Source organism: Giraffa tippelskirchi, chromosome 2 (genome assembly GCF_054371585.1).
Source record: "Giraffa tippelskirchi isolate mGirTip1 chromosome 2, T2T-mGirTip1v1.2.pri, whole genome shotgun sequence".
Taxonomy (NCBI): domain Eukaryota; kingdom Metazoa; phylum Chordata; class Mammalia; order Artiodactyla; family Giraffidae; genus Giraffa; species Giraffa tippelskirchi.
The window spans coordinates 43,867,158-43,891,068 of record NC_137276.1 but is presented as its reverse complement, the minus strand read 5'-3'; the positions used below and the strand labels follow the sequence as shown (position 1 = coordinate 43,891,068).

General features: G+C 36.0%; 1 protein-coding gene across 14 annotated transcripts in view; it reads left to right on the top strand.

The window, feature by feature from the left end:
- The window catches only part of PCDH15 (protocadherin related 15), a 797,082-nt gene that overhangs the window by 595,667 nt on the left and 177,504 nt on the right, over positions 1-23,911 (top strand). For all 14 annotated transcript variants that reach the window (XM_081573683.1, XM_081573682.1, XM_081573681.1 and 11 more), the window contains one exon: positions 9,306-9,422. In XM_081573683.1, the coding sequence (XP_081429809.1) occupies positions 9,306-9,422 (117 nt within the window). The remainder of the gene's footprint in view (positions 1-9,305; positions 9,423-23,911) is intronic.

Genomic DNA, 23,911 nt, shown 5'->3' with positions numbered 1-23,911 from the left:
TGGAAGGACCAGAAATGAATGACCATCTATTAGGGCTGAAGTTATTAGGAAATTCAATGAGTCTTGGAATGTAAAACTATCATGTTCATGTTTCAGAGTAATTTCTTCCTCTGAGAAGGAAAGAAATGTTCCTATCCCAAAATAATATAGGAAAGGGGATAGATAGAAACTCAATGCCCAGTACAAAGGTGGCATTTGCTAAATCATGGACACCTTTCAGGCAATGAATTGGCACTGATATTCTATGGTGACAGTATTAATAGAGTCCTTGTTTTGATTTGGTTAGAAGAGCTGTGACACGAGGGACCAAGGGGTAGTTCAGGATTCAAACAAATCAGAAACTCTGAACATTTCAATGTTTACAACCTCTTTCTTTCTGTTGCTCTGGAGTGAGGAGATTGAGTAAAATATTACTTCAATGGTCCAGGGTGGTCTAATAGATTGATCTTCAGATGGCTCCAAAGATTTGTTCATAGTGATTCTAGTGGAGGTGATAGAATCCCAGCTGATCTATTTCGAATCCTAAGACACGATGCTGTGAAAGTGAAACACTCCATATGCCAGCAAATTTGGAAAATCAGCAGTGGTCACAGGACAGGAAAAGGTAAGTTTTCAATCCAGTCCCAAAGAAAGGCAATGCCAAAGAATGTTCAAACCACCACACAACTGCACTCATCTCACATGCTAGCAAAGTAATGCTCAAAATCCTCCAAGCTAGGCTTCAACAGTATGTAAACTGAGAAATTCCAGATATTCAAGTTGGATTTAGAAAAGGCAGAGGAATCAGAGATCAAATTGCCAACATATGTTGGATCATAGAAAAAATAAGAGAATTCCAGAAAAACATCTACTTCTGCTTCATTGACTATGCCAAAGTGTTTGACTGTGTGAATCACAACAAATTGTGGAAAATTCTTAACAAGATGGGAATACCAGACCACCTTACTTGCCTCCTGAGAAATCTGTATGCTTGTTAAGAAGCAACAGTTAGAACCAGACATGGAACAACAGAATAGTTCAAATCTGGGACAGGTGTACATCAAGGCTGTATATATCACTCGGCTTATTTAATTTACATGTAGAGTACCTCATGTGAAATGCTAGGTTGGATGAAGCACAATCTGAAATCAAGATTGCCAGGAGAAATATCAATAACCTCAGATATACAGATGACACCACCCTTATGGCAGCAAGTGAAGACGAACTAAAGAGCCTCCTGATGAAAGTGAAAGAGCAGAGTGAAAAAGCTGGCTTAAAACTCAACATTCAAAAAACTAAGATCATGACATCTGGTCCCATCATTTCATGGCAAATACATGTAGAAACAATGGAAACAGTGACAGACTATTTTCTTGGGCTCCAAAATCACTGCAGACGGTGACTTCAGCCATGAAATTAAAAGATGCTTGCTCCTTGGAAGAAAAGCTATGACCAACTAGACAGCATATTAAAAAGCAGAGACATTACTTTGCTGAAAAAAGTCTGTTTAGTCAAAGCTATGGTTTTTCCAGCAGCTCTGTGTGGATGTGAGAAATGGACTATAAAGAAAACTGAGCACTGAAGAATTGAACTGTAGTGTTGAACTGTAGCGTTGAACTGTAGTGTTGAACTGTAACGTTGAACTGTAGTGTTGAACTGTAGTGTTGAACTCTAGTGTTGGAGGAGACTCTTGAGAGTCCCTTGGACTTCAGGGAGATCAAACCAGCCAACCCTAAAGGAAATCAGTCCTGAATATTCATTGGAAGGACTGATGCTTAAGCTGAAGCTCCAGTACTTTGGCTACCTGATGCAAAGAACTGACTCATTGAAAAAGACCCTGATGCTGCGAAAGATTGAAGGGAGGAGAAGGGGATGACGGAGGATGAAATGGTTGGATGGCATCACTGACTCAATGGACATGAATTTGAGCAAGCCAGGAGATGGTGGTGGACAAGGAAGCCTGGCATGCTGCAGTCCATGGGGTCGCAAAGAGCAGGATACGAATGAGCAACTGAACCAACTGATAGGTGGCTCAGGGGTAAGGAATCTTCCTGTCAATGCAGGGGATGCAAGAGATGCTGGTTTGGGGCAATCCCTTGGAGTAGGAAATGCAACCTACTCCAGTATTCTTGTCTGGAAAATTCCATGGACAGAGGAGCCTAGCAGGCTACAGTCCAGGGTGTCACAGAGTCCAACACAGCTAAGCATAGCACAGCACATAGTTGATTTGCAGCATTGTTCATTTTGGGTTGCAATTATATATATTTTTTTTTCTAAAGTATAATTTATAAATTCATTATAGATTATTATAAGATACCAAATATAGTCCCTATGCTATACAGTAAATCCTTGTTGTTTATCTGTTTTATGTACAGTGGTGTGTATCTGTTAATTCCATGCTTCTAATTTATCCTTCCTCCTGCCTCTTGATTGGTCATTATTTTTTATGACTTTCTACTGTTCCTCTTGAGATTGGTTAGCCTGTAGAAAATACCCATTTAAGGACCATGACCTTCAAATGTTTCCCTCCGTTCTATTCTGTACTATCAGATTCTTAATAATATATTCTTTCTAATATATATGCACCTCCATGTTTAAAGAATATGAATACATCAAAGAAGGTGTGTCATGGGCCTGACTCAGATAATTTCTTAAACTATCTGCCTATTCTGCTGTTGTACAGATCTAAAACTAACATGTAATATATTTCTACTAAAGAACAAAACCAGAGGAAACAAAAATTATACAAGCCTAGAGACAAAAATAGTATCTTAAATAGTAATAATTCATATATCTATGACTCTCTCTCATGGCTTCCCAAAAGTCACCCACTGATTTCTGGGACTCTCAAGAAAATGCTTTACTTATATACACAACTGAGTAATTTTACCCTTCAGTGTTTATCACATTCTTCGCTGGCTGCCAAAGCAAATGAGACCATGCTTGCTATTGCTACACATCTCCCAATGTGGCAACAGATGGTGATAAGCCTAGTCTATACTAGTTACTGCTAAGCAATGTCACCATTTTCCAATTCCATCATGACTATCAGCTGCTATCTCTACCCTGATGAATCGGCTGCTACATACTGGGGGCAGGGACACTCTTGATATGCGAAATCCTCAATACATATTAATACTCTGAAAACTTTAATTCACCAAAGTCATATAATGCTCCAAACACTAATAATCTGTGCCTTCTATATATTGATGTCTTCACAGCCTCTCATGATCTATTTTATAGAGCACTAGCCCCTCAAGATGGTGTCTTGAGGGGTGTCTGGGTGTCTCATATACAAAGAATAACATGGACAAATTAATCTGGGAAACACCAATATGTATAAAAATAAAGATTTCTGTACTGTAGGTCTTTGTATAGGAGCCTTGAATATTAATATATTAGTGTATGTTGTGAATATCAAGAAAATAAAATGTAATTCCCACAATCTATCATGGCATTTCTTTTAATTTGTAAAGTTTCCGATAGAACTAATTTTCCAAAGAATGCAATTTAGGAAAAACTTTATTAGGTTTTAGTGAAAACAACTATTTGTGGGGTTAAATACTGAAAAAGTTGTTATTTAAAATATACAAATAAAACTGCTACAACTCTCTTTTTTACCAAAAAAAAAGGCTTTATAAATAAATTTTAAAAATTATCTTCAGGGAGATAGATTCAAATTATGCAATGTTTAGAAGCTTGCCAGATTGCCAAGATAAAAGTATAGTAACTAGTTAGAAGGGTTCTTAAAGCTGTAAAATATTTTTGGAAAGAGATGTTTAAAATTTTATGTGTGGAATTTTAATGAAAATCCTACTCAAGTCATTTTATATATATTTTTCTGATGACTTTGCCAGTTCCCCTTTTTCTCACCTCCAAGTGTCAGAATGATGCCTTTAGAATCTGATGTGAGAAGAAAAATGTGAGGAAGTTTAGTCGCTCAGTCGTGTCTGACTCTTTGAGCTCCTCTGTCCATGGTATTTCCCAGGCGAGAATACTGGAGTGGGTTGCCATCCCCTCCTCCAGGGGATCTTCCCAACCCAGGGGATCAAACCTGGGTCGCTTGCATTGCAGGCAAATTCTTTACCATCTGAGCCACCAGGGAAGCTCAGGATCTGGCATACAAAAATTAAATATTAGGTCTATCTTTTATTAGCTGGATAATTATGAACAACTTAATTTCTCTAGGCTTCAGCCCCTTATTATAAATTAGAAATAATAATAATAGCTAACATATATTTTAGACAAACTAATTGAAATGATAAATTTAACACACTTAGCATAATGTCTGATATACAATAAAAAATAAACCATACATACGCACATGCACATATATAATTATGATGCAGTTTTTAGAAAGTCTGAGATAGGGTGGTATGATTAGAATCTTCTTATAGATTCAAGCTCAGAATAGACACATATTCTCCCAATTGGTTTGCCTTGGAAATGAACTGAGATCATTCTGTAATTTTTGAGATTGTACCCAAGTACTGCATTTTGGAATTTTTTGTTGACCATGAAGGCTATTCCACTTCTTCTAAGGAATCCTTGCCCACGGTAGTAGACATAATGGTCATCTGAATCAAATTCACCCATTCCCATCCATTTTAGTTCACAGATTCCTAAAATGTCAGTCTTCACTCTTACTGTCTCCTGTTTGATCACATCCAATTTACCTTGATTCATGGACCTAACATTCCAGGTTCCTATGCAATATTGTTCTTTACAGCATCAGACTTTACTTTCACCACCAGACACATCCACAGCTGGGTGTCGTTTCTGCTTTGGCTCAGCCTCTTCATTCCTTCTGAAGCTAGTTTTCCAGTCCTCCCCAGTGGTATATTGGACACCTAATGACCTAGGAAGTTCATCTTTTAGTGTCCTATCTTTTTGCCTTTTCATACTGTTCATGGGGTTCTCAAGGCAAGAATACTGACTATACATGCTTATGCTTTGGCCACTAGATGCAAAGAGATGGATGGAAAAGACCCTGATGCTAGGAAAGATTGATGGCAGGAGGAGAAGGGGGTGGGAGAAGATGAGATGGTTGAATGGCATTGACTCAGTGGACATGAGTTTGAACTAACTCTGGGAGATAGTGAAAAACAGGGAAGCCTGGCACTCTATAGTCCATGGGGTTGCAAAGAGTCAGACACAACTTAGCAACAACTCCCAATTGACCACAGTGTCATGACTTGGAAAAAATTTCAGAAACTTATCAACTGCCTCCCCCTACATTATCATTCCAGTTCAGAGAAATTAGATGGGAATGGAATTATATATTAAATTAGTGGCTTGTCAACATTGCACAGTGTTAGTCTCTTCTAATTTAACCATCAATCTTGAAAGACTATTTGACCTGCCAACGTGCGTAAGTAATGAGGCAGTTGCTCAGATTACAGGGATACATCATGAAACTTAAACTCTTTCATATGTTTTCCCATCAAGTCCTTATACTTCCTCCTTCATAGCATTCATCACACTTGATAATATTTATTTATTTGCTTTCCACACTAAATTGTAAGCTCAGTACCAGCAGACACTTTATCTTTCTTGGTGGTGGTACCCATATCTCCAGCATCTAATGTACTACCTAATACAGGGGAGTTCCATCAATATTTGTGATACTGAGAACTATAGTGCACACTTTACTTCTTGTGGCAAGTGTACCATTGATTACCTTATATTGGGAATAATACTGTCACCCAAGATTCTAGAAAAGCTTCAAACTTGAAAAGCAAAACAAAACAATTTTAGGCAGCTAACAAAAAAACTTCCAGTACAGGTTTTTATCCCCACCCCCTACCCTCGCCAGAAATGGTTGAGATAAGTTTGTGACTTGTGTTTAAGAGAATCCCATGCAAAATAGAAAAGGAAAGATTTGTTTGATTGGAGATGGGGCCTTTTTGACCTTATGTGAGAAAATCAAAGGAGAAGGGAGAGGAGTCAGAAAAAAACAAAGAAACCAAGGGGGAAGAAAACGCAGAAGGCATATAATGTAAAAAACAACAGCAGGAACAACAAATAGAGGGTGTCTGGTACTGGGAAACAGAACTAGTAACAGCAAAGGAAAAAAATCAACAGTGTCCTCTGCCAAAGAAGAGGAGGCATCAGGTCCATAAGCCTTAAGGGATTTCAGAGGCAAGGTAGCCGACAGTTCTAGTGCTAATGCTAGACAGTAATGGAGGAGTAACAGAAGCCATTCCACCCACTGGCACACACCACCTCACCACCTGATCTCGTTACAGAGTGTGCATAAGAGTTTGAGATGAGGGCTGGCATTCTCTATATTATCATCATTTAACAAAGATGATGGAAGTATCACTGGTTAGTACTCTTCTATCAAGGCAAAGCCTCTTAGCTAGAACAATTTTTAACCCATGATTCCAGACATCAAAAATTGTATCATCTCTCTTGCTTTAAAAAGAGAACTTGCCATTAATTTGTAAGTTCACCAGCAATTTCCTATGTTCCTGTTATACTCATTAGAAAAGGTTGCTTAAAATGTACTCTGTGGTCTGCCAAAGCAGAAATGGCTTCTGTGATTATTTTAACTTGAATTTAGAAAATAAATAAATATATTTACTTCCTCTTAGATAGCTGTACATTCAGGTGAAGTTTCAGTTGCTTGATACATGGGAGCTAATTATGCTAACTCACATAACTATTTTTTTTCCTAAGAAGATCAAGGCTTTGTTGCAGTTGAAAACCATGGTAACATTCAGAATACTCTTTAAAAACATGTAAAGAATTTTTTTGTTCGGAACAACAAAAATTATAATCACAGAAAGCAAACTGTTATAGGTCTTGATAAAATTGCTAACAAGGACAGAAAAGGAAATTTTCTTTTTGTCAATCATGCCCTCTAGTGGAATGATTGACAATAGAAAAGAGCTTGGTTTTGGAGAGTGGAGCTTATCCTTAATTTGCTGCATAGTAGAGCATTTGTACAGAGGCAGATTTATATACATTTTTCTTCAAACATCCCTGAAGCATAAATATAATGAACTATTGATTCTGCTATTTGGCATTGTGCATTTCAATAAATTCTCTCATCTGAAATAATGCATTGTGCAAGAACTGTGTGCAACTGGCTACAGTTTAGCCATGGTGAAGGATTGTAACCTCAAAATATGTACAGTGTGCCCGAAAAAGATATACAGCTACAGTTACAGCATTGATTTATTCTCCATCCTGTCAGTGGCAAGCAGGCTAAAAGAGGGATACCAGTTTACAAATTTAGGTTTCTGTATAATCCATTTATAAAACCAGATTATAAAAATGTCCACTCTGTGTTCAGTTAGGAGGTGAGTGACCTGGTGACTATTTTCCAAGACAAAAAAAAGAAAAAGATGTTACTGTACTCAGCACTGTTAGCAGCTATATTGACATAACTGATAAATAACATATTTTTTCCCTGTAATAGTCGAATTAATCCAAAACATGCCTGTAACATTAAGATTTTTAATATCCCCTTGGAGAATAAAGGAGAAGAAAATTCATAGGAATGTACTGAATTTATGTGATTTGGGAAACTCATGTACAGAAAAATCGCAAAGTTGGATTCCTTTTCTAACCTTCAGAAGCTACAATTTAGGGGGCACAAGAGGAGTTCCACCCCTTTGGTTATAAGATTCACTCATTAAAATAGCACTCTTGAAAAGAGCAGGAGGAAATGTGCATGCAAATGTTTTATATATTTACCCCATGCCTGGAACCTGAAGATCAATACCTTCCACTGTCCTCATTATAGAGAACAAATGCTTCCTAGGTTTATTTACTTGCTTAGATTCTAAAGCTCATCATATATAAAGGAAGTCTTCTTCACTGTAGAGGTTGTGAACACTGCATGTCAAAACAGGGAAATGATGTAATTTTTGCAAATTTCTCAGTTTTGCTTACAGTTCAACATCTCCAACTTTTACGAGAGTCTGAAGGGTTTTTCAGATATACAACTCAGATGTTAGCTCTACTGTGAAAAGCAAGCTCAGTTTGATTGCAGTTGTTTATGATCCAATTATCCTGACCTCTTTGCAAAAAAGGGTGTTTATAATCAGCTAATTTGTATATTCCAGTTTACATTGTGCAAAAAAATATTGTGTCAGAACAAACACCAAAGACTATGTAGAATAATCAAGTGAGAAAAGGATGACCTGGGGAATAAAATAACTAGCAAATTTAGTTTTGAGCTCAAACATGTTTGAGTCAGAGTATCCAAAACAACGCAGAGTATAATAATAATTTTTTAAAGTAAATTTGAGAAAGATAAATCCTCCAGTTTAATAAGCATTATTTTTGAGAAAAAAGGATTTGCAATTCTCCATAAAACATAAAATGTTTGAGAAAAAAATGACCTCTCAAGAGACCAGATTAATTTTTGGCTTTGCCAAACCAGTAGATTAGTTTAGCAGATGTCACTATGCTATCTTCAGAATCAATAACCTTACTTGCCAAATGGTAGTTAAGTGACAAATTCAAGAACACCTTTTTTCTTGAGTCACCTCAGTATCCCCAGTGCCTAGCATGGGTCACAAAAATGGGAGGAACATCATAAATATCATTTAATGAATAAACATGAATAACTCATATCACTGAACTGTGAAAATTAAAAAGATACACATAAATCACTTTGAAAAAAATCTTTAAATAATTTAACATGATTTCTGACTAAGAACATCTAATCCTATGTGTCATTATTGTAGTGTGCTATAGGGAAAACATCTTTTAATCATTTTATGTTTGTAAAAATGTAAAACGGCATCAAAGGATATCTCACAATTTGCATTTGCAATGCTCTAATCATCCTATTATGCTAAATATATAAAGAATTTGCAATTGCAATGGAAACATTAAAGAGCTTTCTTTAAAAGCAACAACAAAACAATATATATACATATATGTGTGTGTGTATATATATATATATATATATATATATATATATGCCATCTTCTACACCTGTCTCACAGAAGGGTATTTTTTATGAAATGTGTTCCTACTTTTCAAAGTTCAAAACTACAGCATACCATTAGAAGCATCTTTAGAGAAAATTTCAAGCATCGTTACAATATCTGAAAGCTTTTTCTGGAGGCACATGGATTGTGAGACAGGCTGTTTACTCTAGTGGAATGGGCTTCGATAGAATGGGGTAGGCATCATACTCCTTAATATTGTACAGGGACTCTGGTAGTTTCCTCTGGGGGTGCCATTCTGAAGTGAAGGTAATGGAATTGAGAGGATGGAAGGCTGACAGTGGCAAATGGGTTGTGTGATATGAAGAGCTAATCTGGTTTCAACAGAAGCACCAAACTCTTCATTGTGTCTTACAGGATATGAATGATTACCCTCCAGTATTTAGTAAACGAATCTACAAAGGAATGGTGGCTCCCGATGCTGTCAAGGGTACACCTATAACGACTGTTCATGCTGAAGATGCAGACCCTCCTGTAAGTGTAAGACAGTGATTAATACTCTGAACTAGGGAGAAAATTTTAACGCTTATAAATGACCCAGTTCCCAAGACAGCACAATGAGTCTGTGTGTTCCACGCTATCCACTCTCTCCCATTTGATGCACTCTTACCTGTTACACACACAGGTACAGACCATATTTCAACTGATTATTATCAAACGTAGATAATTAAGGATATGGTTTTTGTTTTACTGTGATTCACTATTTAGTATTTGTCAATTATCTAATACTAATGAAAAATATGTAATATAGAAAGAATTATCTACATTTGCAAATAAGTATCATTCAGTTTCTTTATTTGGAACATCATAAGCTTAGTTTAGACTAGACAAGTTTTATCCTTAAGTGTTTTCCATCTTATTTACATTTCATTAGCAAACACTAATCCAACATATAACAATATTACATTGAATGTGTTAATTTTGGTAAGCTAAAATTGTATTGCTTTTAGAACATGATTCATAGATTCCCTTAGATGTCCTAAATTGCCTTTCAAGATAGAGGGTTTCTAATTAAATTATAGCAGAAATGAGGTAAATTTTCCTTAATATCATTTCTTAATGTACTGAAGATAGCATATAAAACTAGTAGTACTTGTATAAAAATGCTTTCTAGAAATAACTTGAGAGTATTTTAGATATTAATTATTTATTCTCATAATAGTTGGATAATGAAGATTTGAATTTTTTATCTTGGGTGAACTTGTAGTATAAGTCAGTGGCTGATAAATTCTAGAAAAACGTTAAAAGTATTAAATAAAACCATTTTAGAAAAGTAAGAAGATAGAAAAAGACCTCAATTTTATAAGTGACTTAAAATTTCTGTTTTGTGTTGCTAATATAAACAGTATTTATGTAATGCTATTTATTTAATAAAATATGAATGGCAATCATAACATTTTTCAGCTTAAGTTATGACAAGTCTTATAGTCTTTTGTGACTGTGAGGTCTTAAGAAATAATAATGTTAACATGAAAGCAATGACCTTTCACTCAGAAGTTCCTTTTCTCAAATGTATTAAAATGTTCTTGAAATTGATTTATTGAATCTTGGGAAATATGACAGGGCCTTGAACACACCAATATAGATGGTGAATGTGAAATTGTGATTTGTCTGTTTAAGTAAACTGTCAGAGGTACAAAATATTTTAAAATTAGGAATACAGTTCAATTCTATTCAAGATATGTGTTTTGAGCACCAGCTCCATAGTGATCACTGTGCTAACCAGGTTTTGCTGTCCAGAAACTGACAATCTCATAGGGAGAACAGAACTGCACATAGGAACTATAAAGCACTATGTAAATATAAGGGAGGAAGAATTTTCCTTTCTTCCCCTCTAAGTTTTCTGGCGGATCTAATAATTAAATTGGCATAAGACAGATTAGCAACAGGAAGACAAATTTAAATTTGTACATACAGGAGCTCATAAAAATACAATGCTTGAAGAAGTGATAAGAGCAGACATCTTTTATCTTTTAGACCAAGTACTAATACATCTGTGAAGAACTGACAATATGACGGGTTTGGGCTTGGTGTAGTCATTTAGTAAAGAAGTAATGAGATTTGCTTACATGGCCTTGTCGTCCTTGAATTCCCTGTCTCTGGTAATAAGGATTTCTCATTCTCTTGGTATAGAGAGGATACCTTTCACATGGGAGATTTATGCCCTGCCTTCAGGGACACAAAAGAGTAGAAGTGTCCTTCTTACACTGACTGTCTCTTAAGTAACTTTAATTCAAAATAATCAACATGCCCAAGTGACATATTTTGGGCAAAGTGCCCTGAACCCTCTCATAAGCTAATACAGCATCTTAAAACACTTATATTTCTAAGAAAGTTTCATTAGCACAGAATTTAAGATAGTGTTAAGTTTCCTGACATTAATGATGAGATTCTAAAAGTAGGCCTGCTGCTCACCTATGTGGCACAAACCTCAAAGTCTTAGTGTGGGTGGCAAAATCCCTACTTCACTTTTGTCACTTGTGACCTTGCAGTGACTTTTAGTCACTGTGCTGATGTGAAAGAAGCTGTCTTGCTCAGTTGTCTGTTTTCTAAATAAGTCATATTACTTATATAAAGTATTTACATAGAGAGAAGGTCTCCTTTTTACTTCTTAAAACCTGTTTATGGAAATTTACCAGACTCAACTGCCATATTAAAGAAGCTTGTATTCCCAATAGTAATTTTTTAAACTTTTAATGTCTAATGCTGTCTTTTCAGTAGACAAAAGATGGATGCCAGTCATCCAACTGGAATACTGAGCTTGTGTCTTTCAGTTGGCAAATATATTATTTTATGAGACTGCGTTTTGATCCTTGAAACACTTTCAGCTATTGGCATAACTAGTATTCAGCACTGAATTTTCCATCATTGCTAAAAATCGTGCCCCTTAAATTAGCATAGTTACAATTTGGCTGTACCTACAACAATCTGAAATAAAAGCTAATTCCATGAAATGTTTTAGAAAATATCAATAAAAATTATACAACTTTCAAAATGCTATGATTGATTTTCACTTTTATTATTTTAGATCAGTGCCATAAATACAGAATAAGTACGTTTTGGATGGACTTGCCAAGTATTTCTATTCTGTTAGTATTATAAATATTGATTCATTAAAAGAAGATAGTTTCAGTTTCATATCTGTCAGGGCTCTTAAGTCAGTTTCACTACTTAGGGCTGTGAGTAGCTATACACTATGTTTATTTAATAATCTCTCTTCCAAATGAGAAGGTAAGGTCCTTGAGGGCAAGAATCAAAACTTAATCCAATTTGTTTTTTCCTACATTTAACCATGTTTGGTACTTAGTAGAAACATTTGTTGAATAAATAATCTGTTATTTCTATGCTCTTCAGAATTGGCAAAATGTGCCAGATCTTCAGAAATTTAGTTATCTGTGAACTTGGACAAACTTCTTCTTGTCTCAGGCCCAACTATGGCCATTTGAGGTCTGTGAGAATTAAGTGAAGAGAGGCAAATATAATGCTTAGCGCTGCTTCTGCCCTCTCATATAAGTAGGTATTGTTACATTCTGCAATGAAAATTTGCATCTCTAGAGGTTGGCCACATGTTTTTCAAGGCATCATGTTTCTTGTGAATGAAATGAAAATCACCCATTTTAAACTAGAAAATAGCAACTATAAAATCTTTTGAAGTATCAGATGGAGAAATGGGTAAGATCTTAAAGCCAGAGAGAGCATTGCTGCTGAATATAAATTAAGAATTATAAAATGCATGTTGTGCAAGCCTAAAGTGATCGAGAGGGAAAAAAGTCTTCTACGAATTTTTTTTCCCTTGAATTAAAATTGTTAGGACTTTTATTTTCTGCCTTGCTTTTGTGACAGCATTGACATTATGTAGTTCACCAGAGACATGTATGGTGAATGACTGATCATTTTGGATATTAAAAATTGCTAACCTTTTCTTTCTGCTCACCAGAGACTTCTCATTCCAAACTGTCACAAGACAAAACTTCAAGTGCAGTTTCCATTGCGTATTTTTATTCTTTCTGAAGCTGTGGGCCAAACCACATGATACAAGAGTTCTCTTGGGCAGGGTAAATGTCTCACAGTATACTGTCCTTCATTAGCAAGTGGACACAGAAAAATATGAATACATACATTTTGGTCATTTCCAAGAAGTTATGAGGAACCCACTGAGGAGCATCTTCTCATTGTTGTGTCAATTCTGTCCTTTTAATACATCTGAGGAATTTATAACATTCTTGTTTAAAGTAAATCAGTATTTGGATCATGTTTAATAGTAGCAATTTTGACAAACTTTCTTATTTGCATATAGTCATGTGAGAAATATTTATATATTGAAGACTTCTTTTTTAGGTTTTGACATCAATTTATAAAGTTAATATGCTTCATGAAAAACAATCTTGTAGTTCTCAGTAGTAACCAGCTTTAATCAGTGAGTGTTCTCACTACACTTTTTTTTTTTTTCAGAAGGTATTTTTATAAAGGGATAATAATTGCATCTGTGAGGCAAATTTTTCCCTTCTGCTGAGATTTTGAGAGCTATATTATCCTTTCAGAGTTCAGACAAGCTACCTGAGAAATTATTTTTAAAGTGATTTCACAGGTGGCTTTAACATCCTTTTCAATCATTTGAGGACACTTTTGTTGATCTCTAGGGAGTAAAAAAGATGGTCAGGTCAGTTTTTCTTTCCTATGACGCATGACTTAGAATGTCATCATGTCACCAAATAATGCCAGGTAATTATGGTGATCTCCAAATGCTTAACCCTCTACATAGTCATTCTGTTGCAATCTATTAGCAGAGAGCAAACAGTAAAATGAAAACAGCAACTGTCTTTATCCATGATTTGCTGCTTGCTGGCTTTGTGTACAATAGTTAAAACTATTCAAGGCTAAAAGTGTTATAAGATTGTGTTTTTATCACCAGATAATATGGCTATTCTGTATCATTTTCCATTTATATCTCTACAGATCTGTTTGTCATCACTCACCACATACTGGTTTGTGTTGTTTTGCTCTATTGATTTAGATTATTGCTAGCAATGTAGTAGAAACTCTGGTTTTAAAAATCAGTGCTTACTAACCACACTTGCTGACCCTGGAGCATGTCAGGGGAATGTACACAGCTCAGTGAGATTTTTTTCCTTCACAGGAAAGCTGTAAGGGAAATAATCAAGAACTACTTTCACAATGCATGTCAGCTTGTGAAAATTGAGATCAGGTAGCCTAGCTTGAGTCCCTTTCGTCTCACATACTTAATTAGAAAAAAACTCATACAATGAAACAGTTGGGACTTGATCTTTAGAATGACAATGGGTTATAATTAGATTTTAAGCTGTAAATGAATATAAAGGCAAAGGTATATGAGACAGTTTATACATGATTAAAGTCTTGCTGTTGTTCTTCAGTCACTGTTTTGTCTGATGTTTTGTGACACCATAGACTCCAGCATGCAAGGCTTCCCTGTCCTTCACTATCTCCTGGAGTTTACTCAAACTCATGTCCATTGAGTCAATGATGTCATCCAACCATCTCATCCTCTGTTGCCCCTTCTCCTCCTGCCCTCAATATTTTCCAGCATCAGAGTCTTTTTCAATGAGTCGGCTCTTTGCATCAGGTGACCAAAGTATTGGAGCTTCAGCATCAATCCTTCCGATGCATATTCAGGGTTGATTTCCTTTAGGATGGACTGGTTTGATCTCTTTGCAGTCCAAGGGACTCTCAAGAGTCTTCTCCAGCACCACAGTTCAAAATAATCAATTCTTCAGCACTCATCCTTCTTTATGGTCCAACTCTCACATCAGTACAAAACTATAGGAAAAACCATAGCTTTGACTACATAGACTTAGCAAATTGATGTATCTGTTTTTTAATACTGTCTAGGTTTAATACTGCTATAGCTTTTCTTCCAAGGAGCAAACATCTTTTAATTTTGTGGCTGCAGTCACCACCACAGTGATTTTGGAGCCCAAGAAAATAAACTCTGCCACTGTTTCCATTTTTTCCCCCCATCTATTTGTCATGAAGTGATGGGACTGGTTGACATGATCTTATTTTTCAATGTTGTGTTTTAATCCAGCATTTTCATTTTCCTCTTTCACCCTCATCAAAAGGCTCTTTAGTTCCTCTTTGATTTCTCAATAGAGTGGTATCATCTGCATATCCATTAATGTCTAGAAAAGACTTATCTAAGTGTCTTAAGACTCTGCCATTTTCTTCTGCCTTGTGCATTTTAGTTTCTTTTCAAGAACAATTATATAATTAACTTTACTTGAGGTCAATATTAGATTTAACTGCTTTGATTGCAAATATTTTTCTTCTAATTAAGTAACTGCCATGCATACCAGGGCTAACAGGACATTTTTCTTTTGTTATAAGTAGTAATATATATAAAATTAAGGGTTTTTTAGCCTGTACAAAATGGTCATCTATTTTTGGGGGGGAGGGGGGGAGAATAAACCTCAGGGGATTAGGATCCCTATACACTGCAACAAAGGAGGTTCCCAAGGGAATTGAGTGAAATATATCAAGCTCTCATGATCCCCTGGAGTAGGAAATGGCAACCCATTCCAGTATTCTTGCTTGGAAAATTCCATGGACAGAGAAGACTGGCAGGCTACAGTCTATGGGTTTACAGAGTTGGAAATGACTGAGCACGTGTGTGCACGTGCGCACACACACACACACACACACACACACAACAAGTTCTCTGGGGCTCACATAGGTCTCCCTCATTACTTAAATAATGTGTTTTACTTTGAAGTACTTGCCGGAGGAAATGGGAAGAGATGCTCTGAAAGAGTATCTTGACTTCTTATAATCTGGATTCTTGACTTTAATACCCTCAAAGCCATTCTGCTTTTATTTCCCTTCATTACCTACTTTACAATTGCTCCGTATCCTTGAATATGTAAGCGGTAGACCTGCAGTCAAACATGCACCTGGCACCATAGACAATTCATAGTACTGTTGAATCATCTGATCAATGAGAAAACATTTATGGTGGACTTAACAAGTAAGAATATGGCAAGATAGAGCCATTATAGTGTTGCAGGAAGGGAGATCCCTTCCAGGGCCTGAAACGGGGCTCTTGTCTAACACTTGGAAATAAATTGTCCAAGAAGACACATGTGCTGACAAATCAAGACATTTTATTGGGAAAGGGCACCCGGGTGGAGAGCAGTAGGGTAAGGGAACCCAGGAGAACAGCTCTGCCATGTGGCTCTCAGTCTCAGGTTTCATGGTGATGGGGTTAGTTTCCGGATTGTCTTTAGCCGGTCATCCTGAGTCTGAGTCCTTCCTGGTGATGCACACATTGTTCAGCCTAGATGGATGCTGGTGAGGATTCTGGGAGGTTGTAGGACACGTGGTGTCTCCTTTTGACCTTTCCTGAACTCTTCCAGTTGGTGGTGGCTTATTAGTTCCATGTTCCTTACCAGGACCTCCTGTTGTAAAACAGCTCATGCAAATGAGCTGTTACTATGGTGCCCGGCCAGGGTGGGTGGTTTCAGTCAGTGTGCTTCACCTAACAACAGTATGTAAAATAAATGCCAGAAACAGGAAGGTGAATGTGACCTGGCCTGGTCTGAGCCTGCTCTGAACTGGAACTCAACTTTTTAAAAATGTAGGAGATTCATTTAAGTGACGGTAGTAGAAATTGGTGGAGGAAATGGATCTAAAAATTAGAGTTAAAAATATCTTTCATGTGTTCATGAATTTGTGTAACATGATTTGAACTATGTCTGATTCAGTAAACGTTAGTTATTTAAAATAACATGTTAGGGCCATCTTAGGGACTCATTTGTAGTTGGGAAATATGACAGATTTGGTTTCACAAAACTCATTTTATTATGCAGAAAATGGAAGCTTACTAAGAAGACTTACAAACAGGGTAATGAGAAAGCAAAGCTACATATTGAAAAATTTTATTCCCTGTGTTATATAGTATTCATTGGATAGGATAATAAATGAAAACCGGGAGATAAATTAGCAACTATTGCTTTCATTTCATTATTAAAAAAAAAAAAAAAAAAGGTGGACAGTGGAAATTGAGAAAACAGAAATACTTAAGAGTCATTGAAATGAAAGAATTAACAGTGATTGGGCAGGAGGTTGAAGATTACAGACAGAATAAAAACACAATGAAAAGTGAATCAAGAGTTTTTAGCTGGAGTGATAAAGATATTCATTATATTAGTCAATATAAATGAGGCAGATAGAAAAGAAAGCTATTTAAAGTGGAAAATAATGAGATTGAACTAGGACAGATTAAAGTGATTTGAAATAATTTCAAGATATCTAAATGCAGTCATCTACAGATAGAAATTGTCTAATTTCCTTCCCTGAGCAAGGAAGCTGAGAGGACTAAGTCAGGACATGGCTAGTGAAGGAGTCCTACTCACCAGTAGTGTGCAGTGGGTACTATTACTCGCCCAAGAATCATAGTGCCAGGGCCAGCAGGAGGCTCATCACTTTTCAAGAATTATAGGTTCATCAAGCTAAAGAAAGCACAGCACCTAGTACTAAGAACAGGCTGGAGGTAGATGGCAGGATAGGGCCAAGAATTCTTTGCACAGGTGAACAATACCATGAAGAGTCCTGAGACAGATACCAAGTTGCTACAGCTGCTTTCATCTGATGCCAGAATGGAACAGATACAAAACAAGGAAGTACGAGCACAGGGAAAAAATTATGGAAGAAGAGACACCTACATAGAAGCAGAAGCTATGAGAGTAAATAACAGGTTTCAAGAGACAAAGCTTAATTCCATGAAAGAAAAGCTTGGAAATAAATCCTCAGGTTTTATGCCTACCCTTTTGAAGATAGTTTAGGAGCTGAAGTATAGAAAGAGTCGAGGGCGGGGGGGAAATTAAGCTGGTAAAAGAGAAATCTGCCAATGATGTGGTGTCAATGAAAAGAAGAAATTTTCAATACAGAAAAGGAAATTAAATGGTAAAGAGTTTTGTTTTTGTTTTTCAGAAAGGGCAAAGAAAATGCAGTCAAGCTAAGTGAAGGACCATAGTTCTTTTAGAAACTCATGAGTAACCTTCATGGTAAATTGGCCTCTCTGTCCTACAACTTGCTCACATTTTAATTTTCATGTGTCTGAGTTACTTTGGAGTGTGACATTTATATAGAGATCAATTTTTTCTGACTATCAGAAGTTTATTTTTATAGTTTATTTTTATTTTTACAGTTATATAGTTTTATTTTTATAGTTTATTTTTATGTTTTTCTTTGAATTACTTATGTGCACTCTCCATAGAAATGATCTATGGAATTTATGTTATAGTTCTTGGACATACTTATAAATATTTATACATATTTATGTATTTAAGCCTATACATGATGTATGGCAATTTTTTTATATTCTGACTTACCCATTTTTAAGTTCTTCATTTTGTTGCATCTCTTGGTTTACTCGTACATTTCTTTAGCTTTTTAGAAAGATATATATTATGTGAGTTTTTCTAGATATAAAATTATTTTGCTTATACAAAGAGCATCAGTTCAGTTCAGTCGCTCAGTCGTGTCCGACTCTTTGCGACCCCATGAATTGCAGCATGCCAGGCTTCCCTGCCCATCACCAACTCCTGGAGTTTACCCAAACTCATGTCCATCGACTCAGTGATGCCATCCAGCCATCTCATCCTCTGTCCTCCCCTTCTCCTTCTGTCCTCAATCCTTCCCAGCATCAGGGTCTTTTCCAATGAATCAACTCTTCTCATGAGGTGGCCCAAGTATTGGAGTTTCAGCTTCAATATCAGTCCTTCCAATGAACACCCAGGACTGATCTCCTTTAGGGTGGACTGGTTGGATCTCCTTTCAGTCCAAGGGACTCTCAAGAGTCTTCTCCAACACCACAGTTCAAAAGCATCAATTCTGCAGTGCTCAACAGAGCATACAACTTGACAAATTATTAGAATTTTGGGTTCAAAATTAAAAGACACTAGCTCCTTGGAAGAAAAGCTACGATAAACCTAGACAGCATATTAAAAAGCATAATCATTACTTTGCCAACAAAGGTCTGTACAGTCAAAGGTATGGCTTTTCCTGTAGTCATGTATGGATGAGAGTGAGGGAGTGAGTGAAAGTCGCTCAGCCATGTCCAACTCTTTGCGACCCCATGGATGTGAGAGTTGGACCATAAAGAAGGCTTTACACTAAAAAATCAATGCTGTCGAACTATGGGGTTGGAGAATACTCTTGAGAGTCCCTTGAACTGCAAGGAGATCAAACCTGTCAATCCTAAAGGAAATCAGTCCTGAATATTCATTGGAAGGACTGATGCTGAAGCTGCAACTCAAATACTTTGGCCACCTGATGTGAAGAACTGACACATTGGAAAAGACCCTGATGCTAGGAAAGATTGAAAGCAGGAGGAGAAGGGGACGGCAGAGGACAAGATGGTTGGATTGCATCACCAACTCAATGGACATGAGTTTAAGTGAGCTCTGGGAATTGTTGAAGGACAGGGAAGCCTGGCATGCTGCAGTCCATGGGGTCACAAAGAATTGGACACAACTGAGTGACTGAGCAGCAACAAAAACCATACATAGTCCTTTCTAATATTTTCTGGTTTTTAACATTTTAGCAGTGTGTGGCTATATTAAATTTTTAAACATTTTTTGAGGTTTTTTGTTTGTTTCTGTTTATGAGACTCTTGATTCCAGAGCTTAAATGTTTTCATTAGTATATATTTAGATATTCCTTGCTTTATATTGATTGTTTCTGATATATGATAGCTGTTTTCAATCTGAAAACTTATGTACATAGCCCAAGAAAGATTTACATGGCTTCAACATTAAGGATTCTGGAGGGAGAACCCTCTGGGTGGTTTCAACTTCTGAAGCTACTGACTGTTCTTGTGGCCCTGGATAATTTGCTTAGTCACTCTGTCCCCTAGTTTTTACACTTATAAAATGAGAAAAAAATAATGTAACTGAGACTTTATACACTTTTAACAGCAACTCTTCACTCCTCCCTTCCCCCAAGCAACCATAATTCTGTTCTTTGCTTTTCCCAGCTTAAGTATTTTGAATATCACATCTAGGTGGAATCATGTGGTATTGGTCATTCTGTGACTGGCTTATTTATCTTAGAGGAATATTGTGAGGGTTCATCCATGTTGTGACAAACTGCAGAACTTTATTCCTTTTTAAGGCTGCCTCATGTTCCATGGCATGTGTGTGCCACTTTTTTTATCCACTCATCCACTGATGGACAGTTAGGTTATTTCCTTTTCTTGGCTATTGAGAATAATGCTGCAATGAACATGGTAGTAGAAATATCTTTTCAAGATTCTGATTTCAATTGTTTTTAGATTTGTACATAGAAGTGGGAATTATCCTGTGAACTTCTAGCATGACAGGATTTTATGAACATATAACAACAAGATTGGAATGTAAGAGCCTAATACTCAAAGAAAATAGAAAAAGAAAATAATGCTGATGCTGATACTATTAGTCATATCCAACTCTTTGCAACTCCATGGACCGTAGCCTGCCAGGCTCCTCTGTTCATGGGATTTTTGAGGCAAGAATATTGAAGAATGCTGGAGTAAGTTGACCTTCCCTCCTCTAACAGATGATCTTTACAACCCAGGGATCAAACCTTCATCTCCTGTGTCTCCTGCACTGCAGGTGATGCAGTTAAAAAAAAAAAAAATAGAAGACAAAAATGCACACAATAGCATCAATTAGGTTTTCCTGTCAAAATGTGCATAGTTAACAATACTAAAATATCACTAGTTCACCATTAAAAATTAGGATTTTATTAATGGGTTTTGATACACTTAGGGATTAGCTAGCTGGCCTTGACTTTGGGCTGATGATTGGGTTGGACTCACGTCAGTTCGACATGACATGCCTCCCTCTTCAGGGATCCATGACTAAGTATGTCTGCTCTTCACACAGTGAGGGACAGGACCACAAGAGAACTTACCAAAGCACCTGGTCATATGTAAAGCTTCTTGTTGTGTCACAGTAGCTCACATTCCACTGACCAAAGCAAGTCACATGGCCAAGCCTAAAATCAATGGAGCAGAAAATAGTGCATATTACTGAGCAATGATACCACAACAGTCTGGTTAAGACACTTACATTGGTTGATTTTGACAGAAAAAGGAGGTAGAATCTAAGGGTGAATATGAAGTGAGATAAAGAAATGAGATGTAAATATTACTAGCAGATCCATTGATAAAAATGTTCTATAAACTATGCATTATGTTAAACTTAAATCTTTATCCCTGTAGTCCAAACAAAAGATATATTCTTCAATATGAGTGTGTATCCAGTATTATTTAAAGCTGTCACTTAGGTATTAAGGATAAAAATTGTAATGTTTTCTAGCTTTAGAATTTCAAACTTAAAGAGATAGCAATTAATCAAAAATCAATCAAGTAAATAGAAATGACAAACTGAAAAAAGTTCTAAGAAATAAATCTTTAGGGTGCTGTGAAACCTAAATCATCAAGGAAAGTCCTGGAAGAAATGGTTCAGACCTGAGGTCTGAAAGATAATGAAGTGTTTCCAAGGCAAAGAAGCATGGAAGAAAATTATGCTCTAAAGCAGAAAAACAAAAAAATAGGTTTTAAAAACCAAAAGAGAGCAATTTTGTCAGGAGGCTGGAGAGGTAAATCTGAGTCAGATCCTATGGAGTCTGAAGGCATGAAAACAGTTCCAAGATTTCTTATATCATGATTAGAAAAATGAGAGGGCTTCAAGGTAGAGGAAACAGAATCACTAATTACTAACTCTATCTTGAGTTTATCCCTCTTTTTATTTTCCTTTGGTTTTGTGAGTTGGGGACTTCCTTGGTGGCTCAGATGGTAAAGCAACTGCCTGCAATGCGGGAGACCCGGGTTCTATCCCTGGGTCAGGAAGATCTCCTGGAGAAGGAAATGGCAACCCACTCCAGTATTTCTGCCTGGAAAATTCCATGGATGTAGGAGGCTGGTAGGCTACAGTCCATGGGGTCGCAAAGAGTCGGACACGACTGAGTGATATGTGAGTTGATTTTTATAAGAAAGTTTGAATGTGCGCCCGCTATTATCTTTAAAAAATTATAAAGACTTACCTATATAAAGAAATTTTACAAAGTTTATTTTTTTAATTGTTATTTGATGTCTTTAGGGGTTTAACTCTGTTTACCTTTGAAAAACATGTTTCCTAAAAGAGTTAGTGGTAAATAATCTGGTAGCAAACATTTCTTGGGATCTTTAATGGCTCTGTTAAATACCATATCTGCAGGAACTGAATTATGCGTACACATTTACATTAAATCAGTGACATCTGGCATAAGGAATTTGCCTAAAAGATTGTTGACTCACTATGTTGTCAAAACATAGTAATCACTCCAGGTGTTAAAAATCAGGGAAGGGGAGAGGGAAAAAGAAAAGCACATGATCTTTTCAGTGATTACATGGAGAGTTTGACCTGTGGTTTTTGTTAGTCTCTTTTCAAAGATACCTTAGCAGGCAGTTAAGATTCACTTATCAAAGGAAAAAAAAAAGCCTAACTTATTATGGCTGCAAAAACAATATAAACCATTTTAGAGTAATCCCTCATGGTAAATCATACTTGGAAGATTTTGTGAATTGCACTCTTACAAAATAAATCAGATTAGTTGCTTTCAAAGACACTGGCAAAAAGAATTTTGGAAATCACATCAGGGAGGAAAATCTTTATGTACTTGAAAACAAATTACTTAATATTTGTGTATAATGATAATAATAGGTTTAGTATTCCCTGACATAATGTGATTGCCATTATTAAGAGAAAATTATGTGGATCTGAGTAAGTAATTGCTTGATAATTATGTATTTAAGAAAAATGACTAATTCAAGATATCCCCTGATATTAAGGACTTAATTAGTTTAGTCCATTATAGTCTTATTAAAATTCCTTATGTTTGCAAGTTTAGAACATTTTTTGTACAGATCTGCAATTACCTTCTGTAATAATTAATTACCTTCTTACTATCATAAAGCCAAGACATTATGTTTAGCACTCACTGAAAGAATAAAAATAAAAATATAAAAATGTATTGAGTGATAAAAATAATTTAGATCTTAAGGTTTTATTTTTTACATAAATTTATATTTATTTTATATATTAATTTTGTCCATCTGTATAAATACATTACTCTTTAATTTAAAAATTATAATGTAAGCATGATCACAACAAGATTTTTGTCTGTCATATTCCCATCATCTAGAAAAATTGCCTCATCAGAATATCACTGTAGCACCATATAACTATGTATGTACTGATTAAAATGACTATTTCAGTAGTATAGTCCCATATTAATATTTATTGGCTTTTACACATGTCAAATTTACCAGATAAAATAGCATCACAAAGTTGAAATCATACCTTTCACATTTGGAAAGTCATACAATATTTAAATAAGTCACATACTATCTCAAATCATATTTGGAAAGAAGCCTAATACATGAGCAAACAAATCCATTCATTCATTCATTCATAGATGTCATAAATCAAGTCCTTCCTGAGGGCAATTAGGGTTGGCAGACATCCATAGAGTCCCTCAAAGCTAGCCAATACTGTCACTGGTGTTGGCATCTGTGTATAACTAGGAAAAATAACATTATACTGCAGCTTCTTCTTTAAACCTTATTTTTTTATAAGAATAATAGAACCATTTCACTGGATTAGCACCCAGATTTAATGAAGAATGAAAACACTTAGCCAATGCTAGGCACATAGATGTTAGTTAATGTTTCCTTCTCCTCATCCTTGCTTTCAGAGTGATGGCAGATATGCCTAACTTTCTCTCTGGTTTGGTACAATGCTTATATACCCATCATGTGTAAACTTTTGGATGTCAGTATCTAGACTCATGAAGTAATTATGGTGTCACTAATGACACGGTAAAATTTGAGAATAAAATTTTCATAAAACACCATGCTAATAGGGTCTTTACAATCCCCTCAAAAAAATGTGTACATATTTTAA